Source organism: Octopus sinensis, linkage group LG3, assembly GCF_006345805.1.
Source record: "Octopus sinensis linkage group LG3, ASM634580v1, whole genome shotgun sequence".
Classification (NCBI taxonomy): domain Eukaryota; kingdom Metazoa; phylum Mollusca; class Cephalopoda; order Octopoda; family Octopodidae; genus Octopus; species Octopus sinensis.
Window position 1 is genome coordinate 77,517,067 of NC_042999.1, and position 27,084 is coordinate 77,544,150.

Below are 27,084 nucleotides of genomic sequence, written 5' to 3' on the forward strand. Positions count from 1 at the left end.
ATGTGGCTGGTAAGCAAGCTATTTACCACACAGCCACTCCTGCGCCATTAATGAATATTTGAATGATAATTATCAGCTGTGTAAAGAGGAAACTATTGGGTGACAATGGCTATCGTTTTTGATTGGTTGATTATCTTTGATGGTGTGACATAGAGAAGTAGATGTTAAAGCAATCAGATAGCAAAAGGATAAGGGTGGGGTTTGTGGTGTATGAGGTTAGGAAGCAGTGGGCGTTGGAGGTGCTTACATGTATGGAGTGGATGATACTGTTTATGAAATCAATAATTGCCATTTATTTATTGACTTATGCAAGTAGTGCATAACTTGTGACATGAATTTAACTCAAATTTATAGATGATAGTGGCTATGTGATACTTGGAGTAGCAACATGTGAAGTTACAGCTTTGACTAACAATTATTCCACTTCACAAACTGTACTGATCACTCTTCCACTTAATTGTATGCATTAACATATAATTTATAATAATTATAATTTGCTGTAGCCATGTTAGTAAATTGCTATTACTGCTGCCACTACTTCTACAGCCTTTCTATCATACATACATACATACACATCACACACACACACACCACACACACACACACTACAACAAATTATAGATATATACTCTCTCTCTCTCTCTCTCTCTCTCTCTCTCTCTCTCTCTCTCTCACACACACACACACACACACATTTATGCAAAATAAAATGACAGGAAAAAAACCATTATCTTTAATCACAGATGTTTTAATTCTGGATCATTTGCATCTTCCGGATTCAGTTTCAGATCGAAATACTTGAAATTCTGCAAGGTGAAAACAAAATATAAATGAAACAAGAATCTCATAGAGGTCAGGATAGGTACTAGGACATGATAGGATAGCAAGAAGGATACACCATAGTAAGAGAGAGTGAGTGAGTGAATGAGGAATAGTAACAGAGATAGGTGATAGTGAAAGTAGTAGTTAACTTGGAACATGGATGAAAGAGAATGCTAATAGTAAAGTGTGATAGAAGGTATTGAATGTGGAGAAATTTGATGCCACAGCTCATTAGACAGGCATTGTTAACTCAAAAATTCATATGTGATAGACTCTCCTGGAAAAAGATCTAAATACTTAAAATTCATCCCATTTATTATTTCATTTACTGAGGCTAATATAGCTCTTTCTTTAATTCATTCATGATTATTGATGCAGATATAGACATTTGGGTATAATTTTACTACCAGTTCATTTACATACTGAGTTTGATTTTTGCACTTAGGTAGGTGTTTGTATTAGTCAAGCTATTACCTAGAATTTGACCATTACCAGTTTAAAGTCACAGATCGACTGTTAAAAGAAGTGATTTGTTAATGTGCCTCATGAGAGATGAAAGCTTTAAGGCAAGCAGAAATTACCAGCAAGGAACAGTGGTATTTCTTTCCATAATGTAATTTGTTTCTTATGTTTGTCAGTGTCTGAAGCAATATTTCAAGAGCAAGTTTATGGACCATTGTATTTTCATTTCAGGCAATCAACTGACAACTGCATTGTTTCAATCTCTGCATGTAAAGATGTTAGGCTTAACCCTTTAGCATTTAAACCAGCCATATCCTGCCCAAATATTTTACTTGCTTTATGTTCAAACCAGCCAGGTCTGGGTTCTCACACCTACCTTACAATGTCATTCTAAAAGTATACAATCACGTCATCAGAATTTCAAAACTTGAGATAATGCATGATTAATTCAAAACAATGTGAATAAATAAGCATTACATTTGACAGAGTAATCTGAATGCTAAAGGGTTAAAGGAAGCTTAAACAAGGTTTTAACACCTGTTAAAAGTGTAACAGTTATTACCAAAGGAAACTGCAGTAAGGGTTACTTGTTTGTTGTCTAAGATCAAGATGATATGAAATGCTTTGCCAATTCATGGAGATGCATTTAAAAACTAATTCCAGGTTTCTTTTCAAATAGAAACAGTAAAATGAAAAACTATAAAACCTTACCTTATCCAATAACTGAAGACAACAAGGACAAAACATGTGCATCCAGCGTTGAAATAACTGCAGCTCTCCAAAAAAAATCTGGTTTGCATATTGTATGAAGGCAGCAAGAGTGAAGAGAAGACCCAAAATACAGCTTACAGTTAGAAAAATGTGTGTTCCATACATGGAACTTTTTTCCTTAAAAGAAAGAACAATTAAATAGATAAAACAGTTAAAAAATTTGAAAATTAGATGATAGAGTCAAAGTTTTTAAGACTAAAGTTTTAATCATGAATGAGATCTTGCAAGTTTAAACAAATCAGATAAGTGGGTAAGTTCAGTGTGCTAAAATACAAAATAGTTTTATCATCTTCAGATAGTTGGTTGAGTTTAGTAACGAGAGTTTCATTTTGATTTATAGTTGTTGTGTAACCCCAGAGGTTATCTTCTTAATATATAAAACAGAGTGTGTGTGTGCGCATGTGCATTTATGTTGCTTATGGATTCAAAAACTGAGTTGCCGATTTTGACAAATGAGGTATCAAAAGATTCAGTAATCTTTCGGCTACCAAATAAAGTATATTTTTTGCACAACTCTTTATTTACTACAAAAATAACCTCAAAAAACGAGGTTGGAGTGTGTGTGCGTGCACACACACACACACAAATGTACCTGTATCAGTGAGAATGTTTACATTCTGAAATTGCATGAACTACAATAGATGTTTGAAAAGAGCACCTGACTGTAAAATAATGCATCAACAAATATATTTGTATATCATAAAATTTCTTCTGACTGGGACTTTAGTTGAAACTTAATCTCAGTCAAAGAACGAATGTTATAAATTTGACTCTACTTTCAGTATTGAGCCTCTCCATCAGTAAATATTCTGTTCTCATTTTTAAATTTGCTTTAAAATAATAACCTTAATTTAACATTTACAATATATCAATCTAAATACTTACAGGGTAACTCGACCTGGTAGTCCATTTAAGATTATAGCCAACAATCAAGAGGACTGTGAAAAATGCATACAGGATCAATGTAAGTATGGTGAGATTCAAAAACCGTGACACCTAGGAGGTTGGAAAAATACAATAGAAAATAAATAAAAATATTTGTTTCATTCTTAGATGCAAGGCAGTTTTTTAAGAAGAATTATAGTAGGCAGATGCAATTTCAGTATATTATCATTGTCAGATAACTGGTGGAATTCTGTTTTATGCATGGCATATAACCCCTTATAACTTTTGTATTTTTTGCAATTTTCAGAAAAACTTTTGTGAACCCGTGCGCTCTACATATAGTGATTCATATGAATATACAAAAAAAAAAAAAAAAAAAAAAAAACTTTTAATTTTTCAAAATTTTTCTTTTAATTTTTTTTTTTTAAACACAGTTTAAAATAAGGGCAGCCTAAATTTTTTGCTTAAATCCCAACAATAGACCATGTGTTTATGGGGAGAAATAGTGAAAAACTTCAATATGTCAAAGTGACAAACAAGGACAGTATGAGGTAGTCATGATATGTGCTAAAAATAACAGCTAAATACTCCTTAAATCACACAATTTTTTTTTTTTTGCATAGTTATATGATTTCCCATGTGTATAACACAAATTTTCAAACATTTTCTGAAAATTCCAAACAGTCAAAAAGTTATGCGGGATTACATGCTGTTTGTAAAGCAGAATTTCGCTAGACATTCAACTGCAGAAAGAATGGTAAAAGGATGAAACCTGATACAATAAAAGCATTCAGTCAGACTCTTTTATTACTATCCCCTCTTCATCTAAGATACATTATAACAATAAATGCTACAAGTAAGTGGCTTATGAAGATTTCATAGTTATATTACGACTTAATCAGAGATTGTGAGTATTGAAATCATAACACATCTTGGAAGCATTAAGATAGTCATTTAAAACACACACACACATGCAATCGTTGTCATCATCATCATCAAACATCTGTTTTCCATGCTGGCATGGACTGGATGGTTTGACAGGAGCTGGTTAGGCTGGGGGCTGCACCAGACTCCAGTGTCTGTTCTGACATGGTTTCTATGGCTGGATACCCTTCCTAATGCCAACCACTTAACAAAGTGTATTGGGTGCTTTTTACATGTCATCAGAACCAGTGCATTTTACATGACACCAGCACCAGTACATATATACAATTATATATTTGTTTCATGATTTTGTATTATACAACTACTATCATTATCAACAACATACTTTTACAGCCATATTTTAATGTTAGAATAAGCTGGACATATCTAGCACAGAGTTTCACTACTTGTTGTGATTCTTTGTCATCTCCTTTGTGATGTTTAAACCTCTTGGGATCAGCTTTCACCAATTCTTTCTGCATTTACTATGGCTTTCCTCTCCCCAGGTTCCTTTGACTTCAATGTTTGGCACTTCTTTACCCAACTGTTATCCTCCATACACATCACATATCTGTACTAGCTGTCTTCTCTCTTGCATGCTACATCTGATACTTCTTATGCCCAGCTTTTTTTTTTTTTTACCTCACAGCTTATTTATGCTTTATTCTTGATATTAACTAACATTATGCATCTAGTGGGTCATGCTCACCACATTTCTTTGAAGCTTTTGCACACACGTATTATGAAGTTCTCAAGAAGACCAGCCCATTTCAGTGAAACTGAAATTCTGGAAGCACAGTGTTTATAAATATGCACAACTGTGTCCCCACACCCAATATCTTGCTCAAGGCATTCACTACACATCATTGCTCTAACTGAACCATTCACCTACCTTCTTTCTTTCATCCCAGTCTGCTGTATCATTACTACAAATATTATTAATATTCCACTGCTTTTCATCACCTTACACTCTTTTCTACATGATTGCTAATTTCCTTTCCCCTACTTCCCTCAACTCATGTATCATAGGTCAATGAATGAGGGGTATTCCTAAATGGGCTGGTTACACCCACTGGCATAGGCCATGGGCTATGGTCTCACTCGGCTTGTCAGGTCTTCTCAAGCACAGCATATCTCCAAAGGTCCAGGTCACTAGTCATTGCCTGGTGAGGCCCAATGTTCGAAGGTCGTGCTTCACCACCTCATCCTAGATTTTCCTGTGTCTACCTCTTCCACAGGTTCCCTCAACTGCTAATAATAATAATAATAACTGCCCTGATGCAGTACCAGGCAGTAGCTCTCATGGCTTTTGATCTTAACTGATTGGAAGTGTCCCACCTGCAAGGTCATCTGCTGTATATCTTGATATGAGATTACTATGTCGCGCATATATGGTTGTGATGCATGTGCCTGATGCACCCTTATCAGACAGGTAATCACAATGGGTTTACTGGGCTTAGTATATTTGTACCCCAATGTTACTTTGATGGCATGCACTGCTCTTTCATTCAATAATAATAATGAAGCATGGCAAGCTCATTATGCAAAAGCACCCAGTACACTTTGTACAATACTTGGCATTAGGAATGGTACCCAGCCATAAAAACCATGCTAAAGTAGACATTGGCTTTATTCATTGGATCCTATCAAACTGTCCAACCCAGACCAGCATGGAACATGGATGTTAAATGATGATGATGATGTAAGGCTTCACTATGAGGTAAATCTGCAAACATTATAAGAATAAATTTATTCCATGATAATCTTTAAAGAAAATTTTTCAAGACTCATGGTTTTTGTTAAATACTTTATCTATTACACTTGTGATAAAATCCAACTGCAGAAATTTGTGGAAATCAGTCATTAATTCCAAATACAAAAACACTTAGTCTGAGTTTTAGTTACTAGATTTATAAATTCATTATTACATCTACATTTAAGGATTCAGTAAAAAAAGAGCATAGTTGAAAAAAAAACAACCTAAAAAACAAAATTAGTTATTGACTGCAAAAGAACAACACTGTTAATAAAGTGCATTATTATTGATAACACTTACTGTCGTCAAGCGTTGACTTATAGATGCTCGGATTGCTGTACTTCCAGTAATGACAAGCTAGATAGGGAAAGAAAATTCAAATGAAATGTTAAGCCAGTCAAACAATATTTAAATTAGTGTTAAATGTAGTGAGTGGCATTTACTGAGTAGTACAAAAATGAAGCATGTTTGCAGTTGTCTACCTACTTACAGAAATGATTAAAATCATATCAGTTATTCATAGAGTTAATGTTGCCTTTTCTTTACTGCACAATTATTTCTAATAAGAATTTTGATGCTCACAACATTAAATATGTTAACTGATTTAATTGTTGCTTCCCCATGTAGACAATTCTTCCTAGATTACATTTCTTTAGAAATTTTGAATTCTGATGCCAAAATTTAATAAGAGTTCCTGAAGAATACCCATGAAAGAATTTCCTGTGCTATACCTATGACATAACTTCAGTTCAGAGTTGCAAACTATCAAAATACTTATCTGTCATACAACAGCAGCTGCTTACAATCATAAAATAAATCTTCAAGGCATATGTTGATATCTTGAGTCAATGAAAATGCCTCTACACAGTCATGCGACCTGTGTGATACGAGAAAGATTTAGCTGCTATAAATAGCTGCCAAATCACTCTTAAATTACATCCTTCTATAGTAAAAATGGATGAAATGTTGTATAACATTGTCTTAGGTATACAAAATACAGGCTGGCCTGTAATTTTGATAAGTCTGCTCAATCAGGGCTAACTTAGGGCTAAACAATGTCATCATCATCTCTCTTTCCTCTTCTCTCATGTCTACTCTGCCCCTATATACATATATATTAGTCACACTTCTGCTAAGGCAGTTATTTGGTAGAGTTTGTTAAGTGTCAGGTAGAATACTTTGCAGCATTTATTGCAGGTTTCTGTACTCTGACTTGAAAATCATGCCTTTTGTCCTTTCTGGCTTGATAAATAAAGTACCAGAATTGTTAGAATATCAAACAAGATGCCTTGCAGTATTTGTTTCAGCTTCATGTGTTCTGAATTCAGTATCTGAGAAGGGAGCCAATGGCCCATGAGGGGAGGTATGCTTACAACCAATATGAATAAGTCCACAACAGCATGGTGAGCTTTCAATCCAGAATAAATAAAAAGTTTCATATACAAATATTGGTTTTAAGTTTTGGCACAGGGCCAGCAATTTCGTGGAATGGGTAAGTCGATTATACTAACCCCAGTATTCAACTGGTACTTATTTTATCGATTCTGAAAAGATGAAAGGCAAAGTTGATCCCTGGCCACATCTGAACTCAGAAGATAAAGTCAAATGAAATGCTGCTAAGCATTTTGCGTAGTGCTCAAACGATTCTGCCAGCTTGCTGCCTTGTTTAAAACATAGTATTACTTTCAATAACATTTTAGCATAAGCAGAAAAAAAAAACAGCCTGCTTTTTCATTTTCTTTCTGTTTAGCTTTCTCAATAAGTAAGGAATACATTAAATGTTAATTATTGAAGTTAACATATCAAGAAATACAGTGGCTAAACAAGTAAAAACAAATTTATAGGTATGGCTGTGTGGTTAAGAAGCTCACTTTGCACGGTTAACCAATGCCTTGTGGTCAAATTTGGTATATGGAAACTCTGAATCCTGACACATACACACACACATGTATGTATGTACACACAAAAGGGTGCCGTAAAGGTCCATGTCCTTAAGGGTATTGCAAAAGGCCTGGTTGGAAGCCCAACTTTCTGAGTACTTTTATATGGCTTAGAAAAACTGATGGTCTACTGCACTAAGTGTGTGAATTTGAGAGGAGAGTATGTTGAATAAAATCATAATTAATTGATCCTTCTGTGTTTTCCTTTACCCAAAGCGAGGAACTTTTCACTAACACTTCATATGAGTAAATATGTGTGTATCTTTATGTTTGTGCTTGTAACCTCTCCACCTGCACTTAACAACTGGAGTTACTTTGTTTACATCCCCCTAAATTAGTGGTTCAATGAAAAAACCCTTCAAGGCAGTGCCCCAACAAGGCTGCAGTCCAAGAAGTGAAATCAAGTAAAAGATATTCAGACAATAAAAAACAAACACAAATCATAAGACTATAACTTACCAGCAAACCTGCAATAATACCAATTCCATAACAATTTAATTTACCAAAATATATAGCACCATCACCAAACTCTTTGAGTGGGATAACAACCACTTCAGCAATGCCTAAAAAGGAAAACAATATGAACACTACTTGAAATTTCTATGTTCAATGGAAATTAAACAGAATTTTTATTTATCTTTCAAGTAATAATCATGGTCCCTTAAATAGTTGTTGCAAGAAAGGTTAAAATTTTTGACACCAACCCACTTGAGGCTACCTCTAGTTACTATATAAAAAAAAATTTAGTTATGTTTTACAAAATCTTTCCAAATTTTTGAAGACTTATAAAATTAAAAATAACATGAGACATATTTCATTAGAAATATAATCACAAAAAGCTTCAATTTCTTTCAACTAATTAGAAAACCTAAATATTGTAAGGAAGGTTAAGAATTGAGTTCAATTTCTTACAAGCACTTATATGTCGATTTTGTCAGTTAACACTAGCATTCAGATTACTTTGTCAAATGTAAAGCTTATTTATTTCACATTGTTTTGAATTAATCACACATTATCTCATAGCTTTGAGACTTCAATTATGTGATTGTATATTTTTAGAATGACATTGTAGGGTGGGTATGAAAGGCCAGATCCAACCAGTTTGAACATAAAACAGAAAGAATACAAGGGCTGGATATAGTTGGTTTGAATGCTAAAGAGTTAAACATAATGCAACAGCAGCACCATAACCATTTTTTTTTGCATGCTATCATTGTTGAACAGATCTCCAGTATAGCACTTTACCAGTTGTTATTCTTTGATATTACTTTAATAAAGTTCAGCATCCTGAGATCACACTTCATTTCTTGCCATGATTTCCTCTTCTACTTGTATTGCTTGGTATTTCTTTATCCAACTGTACCTTCCATATGCAACACATGTTCCTCACAGCCAGTCTTCTGTTCTTGTATACCACAGCTGATACTTCTTATGCCCAGTTTTTCTCTCAGCTCATCTATACCACATCATTTATGCATGCTAACATTACACATCCATTGGAGCATGCTCACATCGTCTTTATCCAACATTTGTACATCAGCATTCAATGCCTATGTTTCTCTACTCTGCACTATCACATTTTATATACAAGCATCATAGAACTTGCACTTCACTTGAGAAAGAAAGTCCTTTGTTATTAACAGAGGAAATTTGTGCCCTGACCCCTTTTCACTCAGTATTTTCTTTGGTAATTATGCTTTCAGAGAACTCACCTTCACTGTTGATTAGGTCTCTAGTTAAGAAAAATTATCAACTACTTTTAACAAATTTCCTAAGAAATTCCTTTCACATAAGTAGTCCTGTGTATCTGCTGCTGAGGAACTCCTCTTCCTCTTGCCTTTAATCCAATGCACCTCTTGTGTGTCCAAAGCTACACAATGTATACACTGTATAGAATCCCATTCTACTACATTTCTGCATATAAAGCGTGGTCACCCCTAAGATGACAGTAGCATTTTGTATTCCTCCTTGCTAAGTCTTTGTTAGGTTTCAGGCTCCTGTTTGGAAGTTTTTCTTTCATTCTCAACTAATTTGATTATGAGAAATAGGTCACTGGCATACAAATGTCCCCACAACATGATTGATCAGCCCAAGTGATACAAGCTGAAAGAACTTTGAGGCCGATCCATTGGCCTGATGGAACAAATGTTGTGAATGGTTGGTTTTGAAGTGTAATAGCTAATCAGATATTGTCTTTCAGTAGATATATCTCAATAGAAAAATATTTTGTCTTTTTGGCTACACATACCAAAACAGTGTCTCAAAGGGGTTAATGGATATATACCTGCACACTACTCAGAGTTTCAGACCCTTTCAGGGTTAAACACACATAACCACAATCACTCTCATTTATATAATTTGTGTGTGTGTGTGCATGCATATGTGTACACTCCTCTTGACATTATGTTGTGCTTTTAAAGAATAGTAGGGAAAATATTTCTTTCTTTGAAAAACATATAAGGGTTGGTAATAAGAAAGGTACCCAACCAGGAAATGCTGTCTCAAATAAACAAATATTTATTTATGAGGGTGGGCTGAAAAGTTCATAGGCTGACCACAATGCAATGGTTGAACTTGACTAAATGTGTTTTATTTTTTAACACAGTTTTCCCTGTGGTCCATACACTTCTTCCATTAGTGTTGCAGCACTTGGATTCCCATGGTATAGAAGCTCTCACCCTAACTCAAAAAAAAAAAGTCCTCAACAGCAGATATGACCTCATCATTGGTCCGATACTGCTTCCCAGCCAAGTGCTTTTTCATGTTGGGGAACAAAAAAATAGTCAATTGGTGCCAAATCAGGAGAATATGGAGGGTGCTCAACCAGTTCAAAAGCCAGTCATGCACAGCAGCCATTGCAACCATAGACTTGTGTGTGGGAGCATTGTCTTGGTGAAGCAGGACCTCCTTTATCAGATTTCCATGCCATTTTGACTTGATTGCCTTTCGCAGCTGTCTCAGCAAGTTGGAATAGTTTCCTCCATTGATAGTGTGACATTTCTGAAGGTAGTCAATGAACACAATGCCCTTTGCATCCCAGATGATGGAGGCCATCACCTTCCCTACTGATGACACCACCTTGGCCTTCTTTGGTGGGGGAGAAGAGGGATGTTTTCACTGAATGGACTGCCATTTGGTCTCTGGCTCAAAGTGGTGAACCTAACATTCATTTTGGGTGACGAAATGTTTAAGAAAATCAGCTGGATTTGTTTCAAAAAGTTCCAAGTTCACCTGCAACATAACCAGTCTGGTGTGCTTTTGATCAGGTGTCAAAAGTCATGGTGCCCACCAAGCAGAAACTTTCGAGCTGAGTATCTTGTTGTTACTGGGCAATTTTCACAATTGAATGCTTTGGCGGACTTTTGGACTAGCACACACGCAAGTTGGATTTTCTGTTTTGACAAGAGTTTTTCAAATTTTTTTTTCCCCCATCATAATCATCATCATCATCATCGTTTAATGTCCGTTTTCCATGCTAGCAAGGGTTGGACGTGACTGAGGGCTGGCGAACCAGATGGCTGCACCAGGCTTCAATCTTGATTTGGCAGAGTTTCTACAGCTGGATGCCCTTTCTAACACCAACCACTCCGAGAGTGTAGTGGGTGCTTTTACGTGCCAGTCAGGTGGCACTGGCAACGACCTCGCTCGAATCTTTTACACATGCCACCGGCGCGGGTGCCAGTAAGGCGATGCTGGTAACAATCACACTCGAATGGTGTTTTTTACATGCCACCGGCAAATGATGGGGAGGAGATTTTCATGTAAAGATATTTTTAGAGAAGTTATGAACCCCACCACCACCACCACCACTTACAGATTGATTTTGACCAATTCTTTTTTGCGCTACATACTTAAAAACAATTGGAGAATCTTGTTGGTTAAAAAAAATTCTTGAAATTGGCAATCACCACTACAATCCCCATTGCCTTTATTTTCAAACCAAAAATGAAACATAATTTAAAAACAATAGCGAAACTTTTTTCAATTTCCTTCATTAATCCCCTCCCCACACCAAATTATTTTTTAACAATAGTTTTAAAATACAGAGAGTCCAAATGTACAATTTGTTTCTGATTATAATTTCAAAATAGTTTTCAGACAAAAAGGTGTGTGATTTAAGGGAGATTTAGCTTTTGTTTCTAGCACATCCAACAACTACCTGATATCTTCCTTGTTTCTTTGTCACTCTGACATGTATTGATGCTTTTCAATACTTTTCTCCCCATAAACACATTTTATGGAATGACAATGTGGAACTAACAGGCTTGTTTAGATCAAGGTCAATCCATTGCTGGGTTTTAAGCAACATTAAAAAAAAATTTGTAATTCAAATTTTTAACCCCCACTCCACACCAAGCAAGTCCGTGTGTGTGTGTGGTGTGTGTGTGTGTGTGTGTGTGTAAGAAAAAACATTTTCTAACAGAAAAGAATGCTATTAAAATAAATCATCTTTTACATACCTTTTTTAAAATCCCTCAGTTACCCTAATGAAATTCCTTATAAACATGCATACACATACAATCAGCATGAGCCAGATATATATCATCATCATCATCATCATCGTTTAACGTCTGCTTTCCATGCTAGCATGGGTTGGACGATTTGACTGAGGTCTGGCGAACCAGATGGCTGCACCAGACTCTAATCTGATCTGGCAGAGTTTCTACAGCTGGATGCCCTTCCTCACGACAACCACTCCGAGAGTGTAGTGGGTGCTTTTATGTGCCACCGGCATGAGGGCCAGTCAGGCGGTACTGGCAGCAACCACGCTCAAATGGTGCTTTTTATGTGCCACCTGCACAAGAGCCAGTCCAGCGGCACTAGCATCGACCTCGCTCGAATGTTTTTTCATGTGCCACCAGCACAAGTGCCAGTAAGGCAACACAGGTAACGATCACACTTGAATGGTGCTTTTTACGTGTGATCGGCATGGAGGCAAGCTTGTTGCTCTGGCAACGATCACACTCATATGGTACTCTTAGTGCTCCTCTAGCACGGATGCCAGTCATCGAATTTGATTTTGATTTCACTTGCCTCAACAGGTCTTTGCAAATATATATATATATACACATACACACAGAGTGAGAGTAAGGTAGATATATAGAGAGGTGGAAAGTTTACAATGAGAAAAGCAAAAAATGAAAGAGATAGACAAATAGAGAGAGAGAGGTCTTTTCTGTTGCTGTCACAGATATCGGAATTTTAAAATTAAATGAAAATTGTAAAATTTGGTATATTGGTGTGCTTTTTCAAACTGAATCTGATTTTGTGATTCATTTATTCCAGAATATTCAAGAAAAATGTCACAGAGGTTTAAAGTTTGATCATTTTTACCCAATCAGAAAACACGATTTAAAAGCTAGCATTTTGTGCATAATAGTTGTGCATCAAAATTAAAGTAAACATTACAAGATCAAGTTTTAAGCAAAATGACAGCAACCATGTTATATGAAGAGAGAGACAGAGAGGGAGCAGCATGCTTGTGAGATAATATACATACAGAAAATGATAAAGTGTAGTAAATATATATAGAGAGGGTAAGGTGTAAAAGAGAGAGCCTGATGATGACAAATAGAGTGGAGATTTGTTGATCCAAAAGTTGAGTTATTTCTCATAGATAATCATATTTTTTAAAATTATTTAGCAACAACTTTTTCTTTGGGTCACAAATTTCAAAAACCAAATTCTTTTTTTTCTTGGGAATGCACTGATTCAGACCCAAAATTCACAAGCTATAAAGATGTGGTTGGTATGGCAAAAAGAGTGATTTTTTATCGATTCAAGGGGGCCCAGAACCCCTCTAGGTTTGTGCAATTGGCTTTTAATACCCAGCGGCATGCACTGCAGGCTGTTATGCTTAATAAATATACATTTTGTCATGAAATTCCAGCTACTAGGAAACGATTTTTCGTTGTGAAAAAATGAGTGCTTTTTGCCCTCATTTTCTTTTTAATCTACTATAATTATACTCTTGTGTTTATGAATGAGAAAGGAAGGAGTGATAGATAAATAAGGAAGGAAGGGGGTGATGTCATTTATTTTCATAGCTCCCATGGTTACCGAGATAATCTTTATATATAAAAGGCAGGATGTGTGTGTGTGTGCGTGTGTGTGTACGTAAATGTAATTTACGCATGTCCACAAATTAGCATGCATGTCGCTCCAATTTTAGGAGGATATTCGTTATGACCCTGGCTGTATTTTCATCAACTTATTTTTCCCAGAGGCACCAGCGAATAGCAGTAAAAATAAATTTTCAACCAAAACTTTTAACAATTTTCAAGTCGGAGAAATCACCATTGTTTGCAAACAGGAGTTAAATCCCTTTCTAGCGATGAGTAAGTTTTTAAGACTTTTGTTTTGTTTTTTTTACATCGAGGGAAAAAGTGTTTTTTGATATACGGGCAACACACAAACAAACATGTATGTGTACAAAAAACATGTATGCAATAGGTGTACATATGTACACCTGTGTGTGTTGCCCATGTATGTATGTATGTATATAAACCAATCTCAATGGATTTCACCCAAATTTGATGTTGATGTTATTTAGTTTGGTTTGAAATAAAGAACTTGATTAGCTTAATAATCCTAACTTAATTCCGGACAAAGCCGGGTTATACTGCTAGTATATATATATATATATAGTGCATCACCATCATCCAAGCAATATTGTTAATTTCTAGTCTTCCATGAAAAACATGTCTGACTATGGGGAAATATTGTCTTGCTTCAAAACAAGTAAGGATTGGTGCACCCAGCCATTGTAAATCTGCCTAACCCATGCAAACATGGAAAAGTGGACATTAAATGATGATGAGGATGGCTTTTTTTTGTAGCTCTTACAAGACACACTCTATATCAAAGTGTAGCCAAATGGATGTAAAAGATTGCCAATACAAAATGAATTCAATGATCAGCTACTCTCACTAACATATATAATCATAATTTTAAAACGACATTTTTATGTGGTATAACCTAGTGTGCCTGTGTATGTGGCTGCAATGTACATTTGAAGAATGGTTAGATATCACCACCTCCTCCAAAACAAGTTACAAGTTGTCAAATTCTACTAAAACATACAACAGATATGATGTATTTGATTTTAAACTAGATTGTGCTAGTTCCAGTAATTTAAGATACTATCAACAAAACTGAAACTAAGTACAATGTTATATAAATGTTTTCTGGAGAAATCCTAGTGATAGTCAACTGTGATAGCATAGTTTTTAGTTTAGACTCTATTCAAGCTGTAACAGTCCACTAGACTTTGGTACTAGCTTGCATGACATCAGCAATATAATTGTTTAGTAATTAAAGCAACCAAATTTAGCTGCTAAAAACCAGCTTTGAATGTTAAAAAAAATGTTCATATTTAACCCTTTTAAAATAATATAAGATATAAGAGATTCTCTATCCTCTCTAGTGTCATGACAAAATGAACCCAGTTTTTGCTGTAAAATGATTGGTGTTAGGAAGGGCACTCAGTGGTAAAACCCATGTGAAAACTGAAGTAGGAATGAAGGTGATGTAGATTTTGTAAACTAGGCATTAGGAAGGGCATCCAGCTGTAGAATCCATGTCAAGTAGACAGCAGAGTTTGGTGCTATCTTCTGACTTGCTGGTTTTTGTCAAACCATCCAACCCAAACCAGTATGGAAAACAGACATCATGATGCTGACAGATATAACAACTGTTACAGTAGAAGGAACTCTTTAGATCTGTCAGTAAGTCTTTCTACAGAGATGGTATGATAAAAATATTCAGTCTATGCTATAATGTGGTTGGTATTAGGAAGGATATTCAGCTAACAAAAACTGTGCAAAAATAAACTAAAAAAAAAAATGAAGGCAACTTAGGTCCTTTGAGCCACAATACCAAAGACAACCCATCTGGAAGAGCAATTGATTAGGTAACCTGTTTACTGCTAGTCACATCATTTAACATCTCTTCCCATGCTAGCATGGGTTACACAATCTAACAGGAGCTGGCCAGCTGTCCAGGCTCCAGTTGTTTTGGCATGGTTTCTATGAATAGATACCCTTCCTTAAGCCAAACATTTTACATAGTGTACTAGTTGCTTTTACATTGCACTGGCATGGGTGCTTTCTACGTGATGCCAGCACAAGTACTTCTCACATGGTGCTGGCATGGGTTCTAAAGGACCTGTCTGTGTGTACGGATGACCACAGTTTTACTTAGCTTGATGCGTCTTCTCAAGGACAGAATATTGTCAGAAGTCTGTCTCTTGTCATCTCCTCAGTGAGGCCCAACACCTGAAGATCCCTTCTCAGCACCTTATCCCATGTCTTCCGGTTTCTACCTCTTACACAGGTTCCCTCCTCAATTAGAGATCAGCAATTTTTTATGCAGCTGTCCTCATCCATATGCATCACATGACCATACCAGCACAATCTTCTCTCTTGCACACAACATCTGATGTCTCTTAGACCCAGTTTTTCTCTTAAATCATTTACACTCTCTTATACATACACACAGATATTACCCATCTGGTGGAGCATGCTGGCTTCATTTCTTTCAAGCCTTCACAAGTCCTCTTGAGTCATAACCCATGTTTCACTGCCACGCAGCATAGCTATATGTACATAGGCATCATACAATCTGCCTTTCACTTTAAGGGTGAGGCCCTTTGTCAACAACAGAGGAATAGCTCTTGGCTACTGGGCAACCAGTCTTGAATTCCACTGTTATTGCCTGAAAGATTATGATAAACAAGAGTGGGATGAGGACTCATCTTTGGTGAACTCCTACTTGTACACTAAATTCATTGCTATACTCATTGCTAACCTTCACTTTACTGACAACATCCCTGAACATGGCTTGTACAGTTCTCACTAACCACTCATCTATCACAAGTTTCCACATTGATCACCAGATAAAAGAGCAGGTGAACCTGTCAAAGGCTTATACTAGTGACTAAATAAAATGCACCTGGTCCTTGCTATAAAGTGATTGAAGGGTTTCCAACTGTAAAAACAATGCCAAAAATCAAAACTAAACATACCATATATAACAACAAAGATTTGCAGAGTTCTTTGTTATTGCACACATTAGATGAGGAAGGGCCATGCACCAGAGATCAGGATTTTCTTAATTTTGTACTTTTCTTGTATATATATATATATATCATCAACATTACTTTTGTGTCTGCATTCCATGCTGGCATGAACTGGATGGATTGTCATTGTTGGAGTCAGAATTTACTCGGGAGTACTGCTAGCATAGATGTGTTGGAAGAACTCATTTAGCTCAAGTTTCTTTTTTGACTTGGTTTCTATGGTTGGATGTCCATCCTAACATTGACCACTTTACAGAGCATAATGAGTGTCCTTTTCATGGCACCAGCATTAGAGAGGTGTAAAGTTCTTAGTAAGACTAAAGGGTCTTCATGACCTCACACTTTACAGAATGTCTGGATTGGTACTTGTTTACTGAACCCCAAAAGGATGAAAGGCAAAGTTCACCTTAATGAGAGTTGAACTCATAGCACAGGGAGTCAGAACAAATATGGTGTGGTTTTTGTCAGGTGCTTTAACAACTGAGAATTTGACACCATCATGAATGGCAATGTTGACTTAAGTAGGATTTGAATTCAGAATTGCTACCTACCATCTTCAACAATGACAACAATAATAATCAGAAAGAAAATAATTTTGAGAGACGTATCATAACAAGGATGAAGGGATGAGGAAAGGCAGGAAGTGGTGCAACAAGTGGCCCTAACTGGGTCGTATGGGACTGTTTTAATAGTAGAAGAGGTAGAAACAGGACACAGCTTGATGCTGAATCACTGAAGATTGATCTTTTCCAGTGACTGAGTTTGTCTTAAATGTGCCTGTGTTCCACTGTTCTAGAATGTGATAAGTGTTCAAGAGTAGGGTGGCTCTGAAGAGGACACCCAGCTTTTGTGAAACAGGATTGGTTATATGAAGAATGATTATTAGAATGTGAGAAAAATGATCAGAGGAATAAAGCAAAGTAAAAAGGGAAATTAAGAGAAACACTAATGATATAATTATATTGAATTGTTCTGAGTGTTTCTACTATACAAACATTTAATCCTATACAAGTCCTAAAATCAACAAAATCTAATTATAAGGTTTATGTATTAAAATTAAGCTTCAATGAACATGTAAATAACTTATACAACCTATACATTAGAGAAATATAAATGATCTCTAAAACATATAAAGCAAATACTCATTTTTCTGTTTCTGTGTCATATCAGTAATTTTCTTTTGTAGCCACATTTAAGGATAAAAGCACGTATACATAAAATATAAAAAACAAAATCAACATACCAATTAAAGAGGTAATAACACCCAATGTTATCTGGGTAATTCCTATTAGTTTGGGCCATGGTTGCTGCCAAATTTTAGTTTCATCTGAAACCATGTTAGGATGGATCTGTTTGTCATATTGGATGTAGTTGTTTGGCTGGAAATTCACGACAGTTATTCGAGAGCTGCTTTCTGTAGAGATGTCATCATTTTGCAGCTGGTATTGAAATGATTCCATGGTGGGATTGAAAAGGTAGCTATTTGGTGCTTCTTGAACTGTAAGCAAAAACAATATTTAAACAAACAAAGAAATGGGAATTGGAAATAAAATTTAGTATCAAATCCAAAATAGTGAGTCCCATAGTCCATTATAGGGGCATCACTGGAACCTTAATCTTTATGCAGACAAACTACACTTAACAAAGCTTACCTATTTCTAATAAATATTTACAAGAATAAGACTTAAAATAAGACAACACTTCAAGCAAACCAAAACATTTTCTAAGTTTATAGTTTCCAGTGCTTACTGAAGCAAGCTGTACTTCTATGTGGTACCTACTTACAGCTAAGTAGACTAAGCCATTGAAAGTGAAGTGCTTTGACAACTGGTGATATTGTATGAACCACTCATTCCTTTGTTGATAGACTGGCACCTTCTGATCTGCACATTTACAATTGTCAAAAACAAAATGCCAATATTTAAAACAATAGACCAATCTTCAGAACTAGCTGTTTGCATATCACTTCTGTCTAACCTGGGTAACACAACCCCCTTTTCCCCTCCCCTCAGCCCCACACTAACTATTTTGAGCAGTTCCTCCTTGCAAAGTAACAATTCTCTGGAATTTTCTTCCTTCCCTTGTTTTTTTCCATCAAACATCAACTTACAGATGTTTAAACCGAACATTAACCAAATCAATCTTGTGAGACTTAAGTGATCTTGCAACAATCATGAACATTTCTCCCTCCCCTTTGACTGAACTAAAAATTGAAATAAACATATCAACTCTCTATATCTCTGTATTAAATCCCTTACTTTGGCCATGTCCATTTGGCCACTTTGACTGCAATCATCACCTCACTGGCTTAGCTGCTAATTGGATGAAACATCCTATACAACTAAATGTTGCATACACAAGTAACCATGCATCTGATCTCTCCACAAAACATCAAGGAATTTTTTACATGGTCACCCAACCTGCTAGAAGTAAGTTAAATTCCTTTAAAAAAAAGGCCTCATTAGATAATGCAATCTTAGATCACTGGCTGAAAATAAGTTAGGTTGGTCATAAGTGGAGTGTATAGGCATATTTGATCAAAGCTGACCTGGAGCTAAACAACAGGAATAAAAAAAAACAACATGTTAAATCTAGAGTGCTGGATTTGAAGTTAAATTACCAAGACTTCAGTTAGCAACTTTTTTGCTACAGGCCTGCTTCAACATAGCAGAGCTGACAGGAGATATTCAACAAAAATAGTGACAAGTCAATGAAGCGGCCTATACATGATCACTTGAATTACTAGGATCAGCAGCTAAATCTCCGTCATAATTCACCTTACTGTCTTAAAAAAAAATGAAGAACATGCTGGATAATATAGTTCTAGATACACTATATCTCAGAAAAAAGAAAAGATGACCAGAGCTGGAATAACTTTGATCAAAAGTCTAGTCGATCAGGATCCAACAATAATCAGATACTCAGTCTCAAAGCATGAACTCTATAACAACTCAACTGTCAATTAAAACAAGTAGCTTAAAGTTTTTTGAATGTTGCAAATGGATGACATCTACTTTGCAAAGCAATGTTAGGTAGGGACAGTGGAAATTATGCACTGCAGAAAAATACCAAGGAAGGGATGAAGTCAGAATTGAGGATGGTGGTCCCTAGAGATGAGACGGCATATATTGTAGTGTAGAGGCAAGAGACAATGTTATGCAAACCTAAGCCAGCATGGAAAAGTAGATAAAAAAAACAAAAAAAATTTTAAATGATGATGAGGAAGAGGATACAGTTTTCTAAAACTTGTTCTCACAAAATTATTTCTCATACATCAATAAGGGCAGGGGAGCTGAGGAGGAAATTAAGTAATCAAAAAGGGAAGAAAAAAAAAGAAAAATGTTAAGGTTTTTCAGTTCTTAATATTTGTTTTAAGAGTCCACGATTTTAATCAATAAACAAGCCCATGAGGTTACTGGGGGAAAAAAAAGTTAGTTTGTTAATAAAGCCTGTCCCAGAGTACAGAACAACTACAACCACTTTATTTTTGCCACAAGAGGCAACTCAAGGGCCAAATAGTATTGTTACTCAATAAATCTGGTGGAAGCAAACCAGGCATGAGGTACAAAGTAATGTAATGTTTAATGGAGGTTTAATGTGTCATAAGATCCATAGCTGCTCTTGGAGGAATTCCCTGTTACAATCATTCAGACCACTCACGACTACATCTCCACGTTTTTCCTACAGCTGTTTAAGTTGGGCATCAACAGCCTCAACCTCAGCTCTTTGGTGGACTTGCAAAGACCGTGGGGATTTCAGCCTCTTTCTTTGACTAACTTATAAATAAGGTTCCTGAACAGGATACCGTTCTAATTCGGTTAGCATTCCTATTTAGCATTCGTCTATTTATCAGATTTTTTTATGATATGTTGAGCTGGTTGAAATACTTTCACGAGGCAAAATTAACATAGGCGCAGGAGTGGCTGTGTAGTAAGAAGCCTGCTTCCCAACCACATGGTTCCCGGTTCAGTCTACTATAGCCTCGGGCTGACCAAAGCCTTGTAAGTGGATTTGGTAGACGGAAACTGAAAGAAGCCCCTCATATATATGTGTGTCTGTGTTTGTCCCCACCATCGCTTGACAACCAATGTTGGCGTGTTTACGTCCCTCGACAAAGAAGACCGATAAAATAAGTACTAGTCTTATAGAGAATAAGTCCTGGGGTCGATTTGTTCGACTAAAGGCGGTGCTCCAGCATGGCCGCAGTCAAATGACTGAAACAAGTAAAAAAATATTGCCTGAAATATGGGACAAACAAACCCAAACAAATCTTCAGTGATACGACAGTGCTAAACACATCGGTTCAACAGTAACAACAACGAAGTCGATATAGTAATTGTAAACACCTTCTTTAAAAAAATTTAAAGATAAACATCTATACAGAGGTTTAGGAAGTAAATTAAATTCAATCCCGAACCAACGTGGTCGTTCGACAGTAACTAAATTTCCCTCAAATTACAAGCTACCGTTAAGGAAAGAGAGACACATTTCATCATGTAGTTCTTGACAGACAATGTCTCTGAGAAGGCTGTGATGTAACATGGCTGGAATACCTCTGATCATACGTTTGCTCAGAAAGAGTTGACTTGTAGCTACCCAACAACAACAATCAAATATGCTTCAGGCGGTGTAGATTCTGATTATATGGGAATGTATAGGTTAAAAATATTTCCGAAGGTGGGGGGTGAGGAATTTCGGAAAAATTAGCAAGAGACAGCTTTCTTTATTCATAACTTTCAGAAAAATTGGTAATTTTTAATGAAATTTTCTATAAATACCTTTCAGAGGTGTAAATAACGATTATATCGGAATTTAATATGAAAAAAAAAAAAAAAAAAAAAAGCTTCTGTGGCTCGTACAGATACATACTGACACACGTCACATATAATCTACAAAATAACATTTGAAATTTTGAAAAATTGTGATGTGTGTCAGTATGTATTTGCGTGTTCTAAACCACCATCAAATTCCAATATAATCGTAATTTACACACTCTGAAAAGTATTTGTAGAAAATATCATTAAAAAATATCCATTTCACTAAAAGAGTATATTTAAGCTACTGTCGCAATGTTTTGCAGTTCCGTACTTTTTAAGTGGGAATATTTAAAACCCTTCTCCAACTTTTTTACTAAGCCGTTTGAAAAAAGAAAAAACGTCTTCAAACGTTTCAAACATCAGAGTTGTAGAATCTTTTATACTTTAAAAAATTAATTAAAAATTGATCAAGTAGGGTATATAGGTTATATACAGCTTCAGTATTATTTATATATAAAGATATTTTGTTTGCGTTTGTAGAGTTTAAATATAGTTAGTTTGCATTTGTAATTACATTTTCATCCTTAATAAATACAAACTGAAACAGCATTCCATTAGAAATCTTGAGAGAGAGAGAGAAAAACTAATTCTTTTAAATACAAACAAAATAATTATTATACTAACAGTATACAGATTCTAGTTTTAAAAAAAAAAATGAGACATCCAAGACTAGCTCTCATCGAGCAGACCGATGATCACAGGATCCAAACCCCATGCCCATTTCTTTTGAAGACAGCAGAGCATGCGGGGGTTTTGGTTACTCCTCGTTGATCGAATGTTCACGAAGAGGTTGGTTCGTTCTTCGCAATAAGTATTAGGCATAGATATACAAGAATAATGAATGCCTTTTACTTGCTTCTTGAAATTCATAACCCAAACCCAACGTTGTGAAATATAAAATTAAACACCAATTTGTTCTAGAAAAATAATCACAGATTAATAGATCCACTTACCTATAGAAAAAGAGGCATTCAGTTAGAATTGTGATGATAATCAAAAGACATATTTATATATGTTGGCTTAAAGACAGACGGGTGAAGCATGAAAATTACGACCCTTCTGATAAATATTCCGCCCTAACGCAATGATTTGACTCGAGCTTCACTCCCACCCACAGTTGTGCACATCTCGTGATTGTGTGTTGGTATCGAGATTCTACGAAAAAAAACAAAAAAACTTGGACAAATTAATAATTTTATGTGTGTGTGTGTGCGTGCGCGTCTGTGTGTGTATGTATGTGCAATTTTATTAACTTTTACTGGGCTGTAAAAATTACAATAAAATATTTTGAACAATTTTACTACGGCGGCTCGCTTCGCTGAGGTATCAGGTGATGCCCTTAGGGTGCTTGGCTGTTCCAACGCCTTAGCCTTTCCACTGCCCGTGGGAATGCTGTGATCGTATTGGCTTCCTTCAGTAGGCTCCGTTTACTTTGTGGTGTGGGACCATTAGAGGCACTTGCCGTTGAGCTGATGTGTTTTTCACTCCTTTTTTCTTTCTTTTTTCACTTCTTTTCCTTTCATTGTTCCTCTTTTTCCATTTTTCCTGTCCCAGTTTTGGATTTGTATTTTTAATGTGGCGTTGTATTATATATTATGTATCATATACATACGTGTTATATTCCAATAAAAGTTTATACATATAAAAATAAAATTACGCAAAGAAATACGTATGTATGTATGTCTCTTCTATTTTTTAATTATTATAAATCTTCCACTGAGGAGGGAGCCAGTTTCCAACAAAGATACAAGGCTCCATCTTTAGAATGTAGTTAAGACAGACAAATTCACATTCGGAACTTGAGAAAAATCTTGTATATTTTTACTGTTCCACTCACAGACTGGACTTGTAATATATGAATGAGCCGGTCAATTTCTCTTTCTGAAAATCCCTGTTTATTCAGATTCTCCTTTAAGCATTTACTAACAAAACCTAGAGCTCCAATTATTGGTATGAATATGAATTCATAGTCTGGATGTTGAAGCTGGAGGTTTCGAAGCAGTTGTCCATAGATATCCTCTTTTTCTTTGATTTTCAAAGAGATATTTATATCTGAAGAGCATCTAACCTCTATGATGGTACATACTTTTGCCCCTCTATCCCAAACAACAATTCCACCAGACCCAAACATGTAGCCATTATTTTTTGTAGCAGGAATGATAATAGATTTAATGCCAAAATGAACAGAAGTACAAAAACACTATCTCTCTGGAGACACATCAGTAGCCATGAGTGGAAAAGAGTCAAATGCCTTCCTATAATCAAGCCATACTATTGTAAGGCTCCTACAATGTTTTTATTTATTTTTATTTTTTTATCTCAAACAGTACAGCTTTGTTTATCAAAAGTTGTTTGGCATATCCCCTCACTCCCTTCTTTCCACAAGCCTGCTCATCAATCACTATGTTGTTGGACTCACAATGATCCCTAAGTAATTGGTTGAGGCAGTTTGTGTACATCATCATCATCATCAATTAATGTCCTCCTTCCATGCTGGCATGGGTTGGATGGTTTGACAGGGGCTGACCAGACAGAAGCCTACACCATACTTTTGTATCTGTTTTGGCACAGTCTTTACAGCTGGATGCTCTTCCTTACATCAACTACCTCACAGAGTGGACTGAGTGCTTTTTATGTGGCACTAGCATGGGCGAGATTAGTTTTGACATGGTTTTTATAGCCGGATGCCTTTCCAAGTGCCAACTACTTTGCAGTGTGGACTGGATGCTTTTTACATGGCACTAGCACTGGCAGGGTTACTAAGTAACATTGCAAGACAAGGAATATTGGAGGGGAGGGGGCATTGGAGGAGGTGATTTTGTATCAGTCAGATGATGAATGGTTAGAGTGTGACTGAGAGACAGAAACAGGTGTGCTGCTGTAGAGGAGGTACATGAAGAGAGAGGGAAAAGGAAAGAGAGGGAGAGATAGAGTTAACAAGAAAGGGGGCAGGAACAGGTGTGCAGCTGTAAAGGTGATAGATGGTTACATAGCCAGAGGGAAGTGCAAGAGAAGGGGAGAGAGAGAGAATGATCAAGAATGAGGGCAGAAAGTTGTGTGCTACTGAAGAGGAGATACACAGTTACCCAGAGGGAGAGAGAGAGTGAACAAGAGAGAGGACAGAAGCAGATATGCTGTTGTAGAGGAGATACATGGTTACCCAGTCAGAGGAAAGAGCAAGGGGAAAGAATGAGGGTGGGAAACAGCAAGAGTGCAAGAGAAAGCAGGAGAGAGGTGCCAGGGTATACTTGCAAGGAATGGGGATCAGAGCATAGATGGAATGGTGGAGTAAGGAAGAGAGAAGTAAATGGTGGAAGGTGCCAAGGCATGCCCTCAAGGTATAGAGGTCGTAATACACATGACCAGGTATTGCCAAGAGATGTAAGTAGGAGTGGTGGTGGAGAATGCTGTGACTAGTGAGGACCTGGGTATGTAGAGGAGGAAGAGTGGGGGAAGCAATGATACCATGAGCAAACTAGTGAGGACAGGATTAGAGAGTGGGAGATAATCATAGTGTATGAAGAGGAAATATGAGGAAAAGAAGAAATATAGTTTGGTTTCTTGGGGCAGGGTGTGTGAAAATCTTATTGTAACAACACTTCTACAACTCAGTTTCACTAGCATGGTGTTCTTTAGAACCTCATATCACCAGATATCTTGGTACATTGTCATCTCCTCCACGAGCCCCAACATCCTGAGATCAGTCCCCACCTTTTCATCCCATGTCTTCCTGGGTCTCCCTCTTCCACAGGTACCATCCACTTTCAGTGACTGGCACTTTTTTATACAGCTGCCTTCATTCATATGCATCGCATGTCCAAACCAACATAGTCTCATTTCCTGCATTTGATTTCTCTTATGCCCAATTTTTCTCTCAACACATTTGCGCTTTGTCATTCATACACTTTGATGCTACACATCCAGAGGAGCACACCCTCTCTAGTGTACCCATATCCTCTGCATTCAGAGCCCATGTCTCACTACCATAAAGTATAACTGTTCATACACAAGCATCATACAATCTACCTTTCACTCTGAGAGAGATTCCTTTTGTTGCCAACTGAGGTAGTAGTTCTCTGAACTTCCTCCACCCTATTCTTATTCTAGAAACTATACTTTCAGAGCATCCACACCCATTGCTAATTTGATCACCTAGGTAACAGAAACTAACTACTACCTCAAGAGAACCTCCTGGGCATTTGAGAGAGTCTAAGTCCCATGTGCTCTTAGCACTTATTATTCTTGCACATCCGCCACACATGAAGGTGACCTTATCTGTTAATCTACCTATGATTCCACAGCATCTCTTATGTGTCCATAGCTTACACTGGATGCAGCAAATGGAATTACTTCCCACTCCTTTCCTGCATATTGGGTAGGGCCATTTACCTGACAGAAAGAGAGTCTTATCTGCTTTCTTACTAACAACAACTTTGGTCTTAACTAGGTTAACTTTAAGGTCCTTTGATTCCAGGTTTTGTTTCCATACCTGGAATTTCTTCTCCAGTTCTGCTACAGATTCTGCAATAAGAGCAAGGTCATCAGCATATAGTAGTTCACATGGGCATCTAGTGTTGAATTCCTCTGATATGGCCTGGAAAACTATGATGAATAGGAATGGGCTAAGAACTGAGCCCTGGTGAACTCCTACCTGTATGCTAAATTCACCACTGTATTCATGGCCAATTCATCGCTGTATTCATGGCTGACTCTCACCTTACTGACAGCACTTTTGTACATGGGTTGTATGGTGCTAACAAGCCACTTCTCTACTTCTAGCTTCCTTAGAGACCACTAGATAATAGAGCAGGGAACTCTGTTGAAAGCTTTCTCCTGGGCAACAAAAACTAAGTGTAATGGCTTACTTTTGGTCAAATACTTTTTCTGCAGCTGTCTCACTAGGAAGATAGCATCTGTGGTACTCCTTCCAGTTACAAAACCCAGGTACAGTTTGTACATAATGTTTAGGCAAGTTTTCAGGCAACTTGGTGGTTTCATTTTTGGCCACAAGATGCATCCATGCTATAGCAACCAATTTGGTATGTCAATCTGACCTTCCATAGTACTCTTGAATATACTTATTAGTGGTTTCCTGTAAAATGTAAACCTCTTATACCAGTATCCTACTAGTAGGCCCCTTTCAAATGCCTTCCCATTATGTAGTTTGCCTACAACTATGGTGGAAATTTTCTGGTCAATTGCATATGTTTTACTGTTGATGCTGGTACAATAGTCTCTCTTTACAGCATTTAGCCATAAAATGCAATGTGTTTCACAACTTAATCATGCTGTAGGAGGAAACTAAAACAAGTATAATGAAAGTGAATGACAGTCAGAGGATGTTAATTTTAGAGAGATATTTTGCTTGACTGTAATTGGTATTTTTATTCAAATTGTCACTGCAAATAATATCCATACTAGTATAACTGTACCATAAAAAATGACTGTGGTTGTTATACTAAACTTTGTAATAGTTACAACATTTTAACCTTATATATATAAATATTCAACTTTTCCAATTGGAAATATTGTTGAAAACTGTACGTGATGAAAGTTGCTAATGAGAGTATGAAAAGCAACAGGAAAATAATAGAAAAAAATTTTTTTTATCTCTTCTCAAATATTATA

At 36.4% G+C, this 27,084-nt stretch overlaps 1 protein-coding gene across 1 annotated transcript; it reads right to left on the reverse strand.

Moving 5' to 3' along the window:
- Positions 1-719: 719 nt before the first annotated feature.
- Positions 720-22,625, reverse strand: LOC115209201. Its single transcript, XM_029777451.2, has 7 exons — positions 22,410-22,625; positions 17,883-18,137; positions 8,020-8,123; positions 5,921-5,977; positions 2,941-3,051; positions 1,996-2,172; positions 720-806 (listed from the first exon to the last, which is right to left on the reverse strand). Exons 2-7 carry the CDS (start codon positions 18,097-18,099, stop codon positions 738-740), a joined length of 735 nt encoding a protein of 244 aa, XP_029633311.1. The 5' UTR covers positions 18,100-18,137; positions 22,410-22,625; the 3' UTR covers positions 720-737.
- Positions 22,626-27,084: the final 4,459 nt, after the last annotated feature.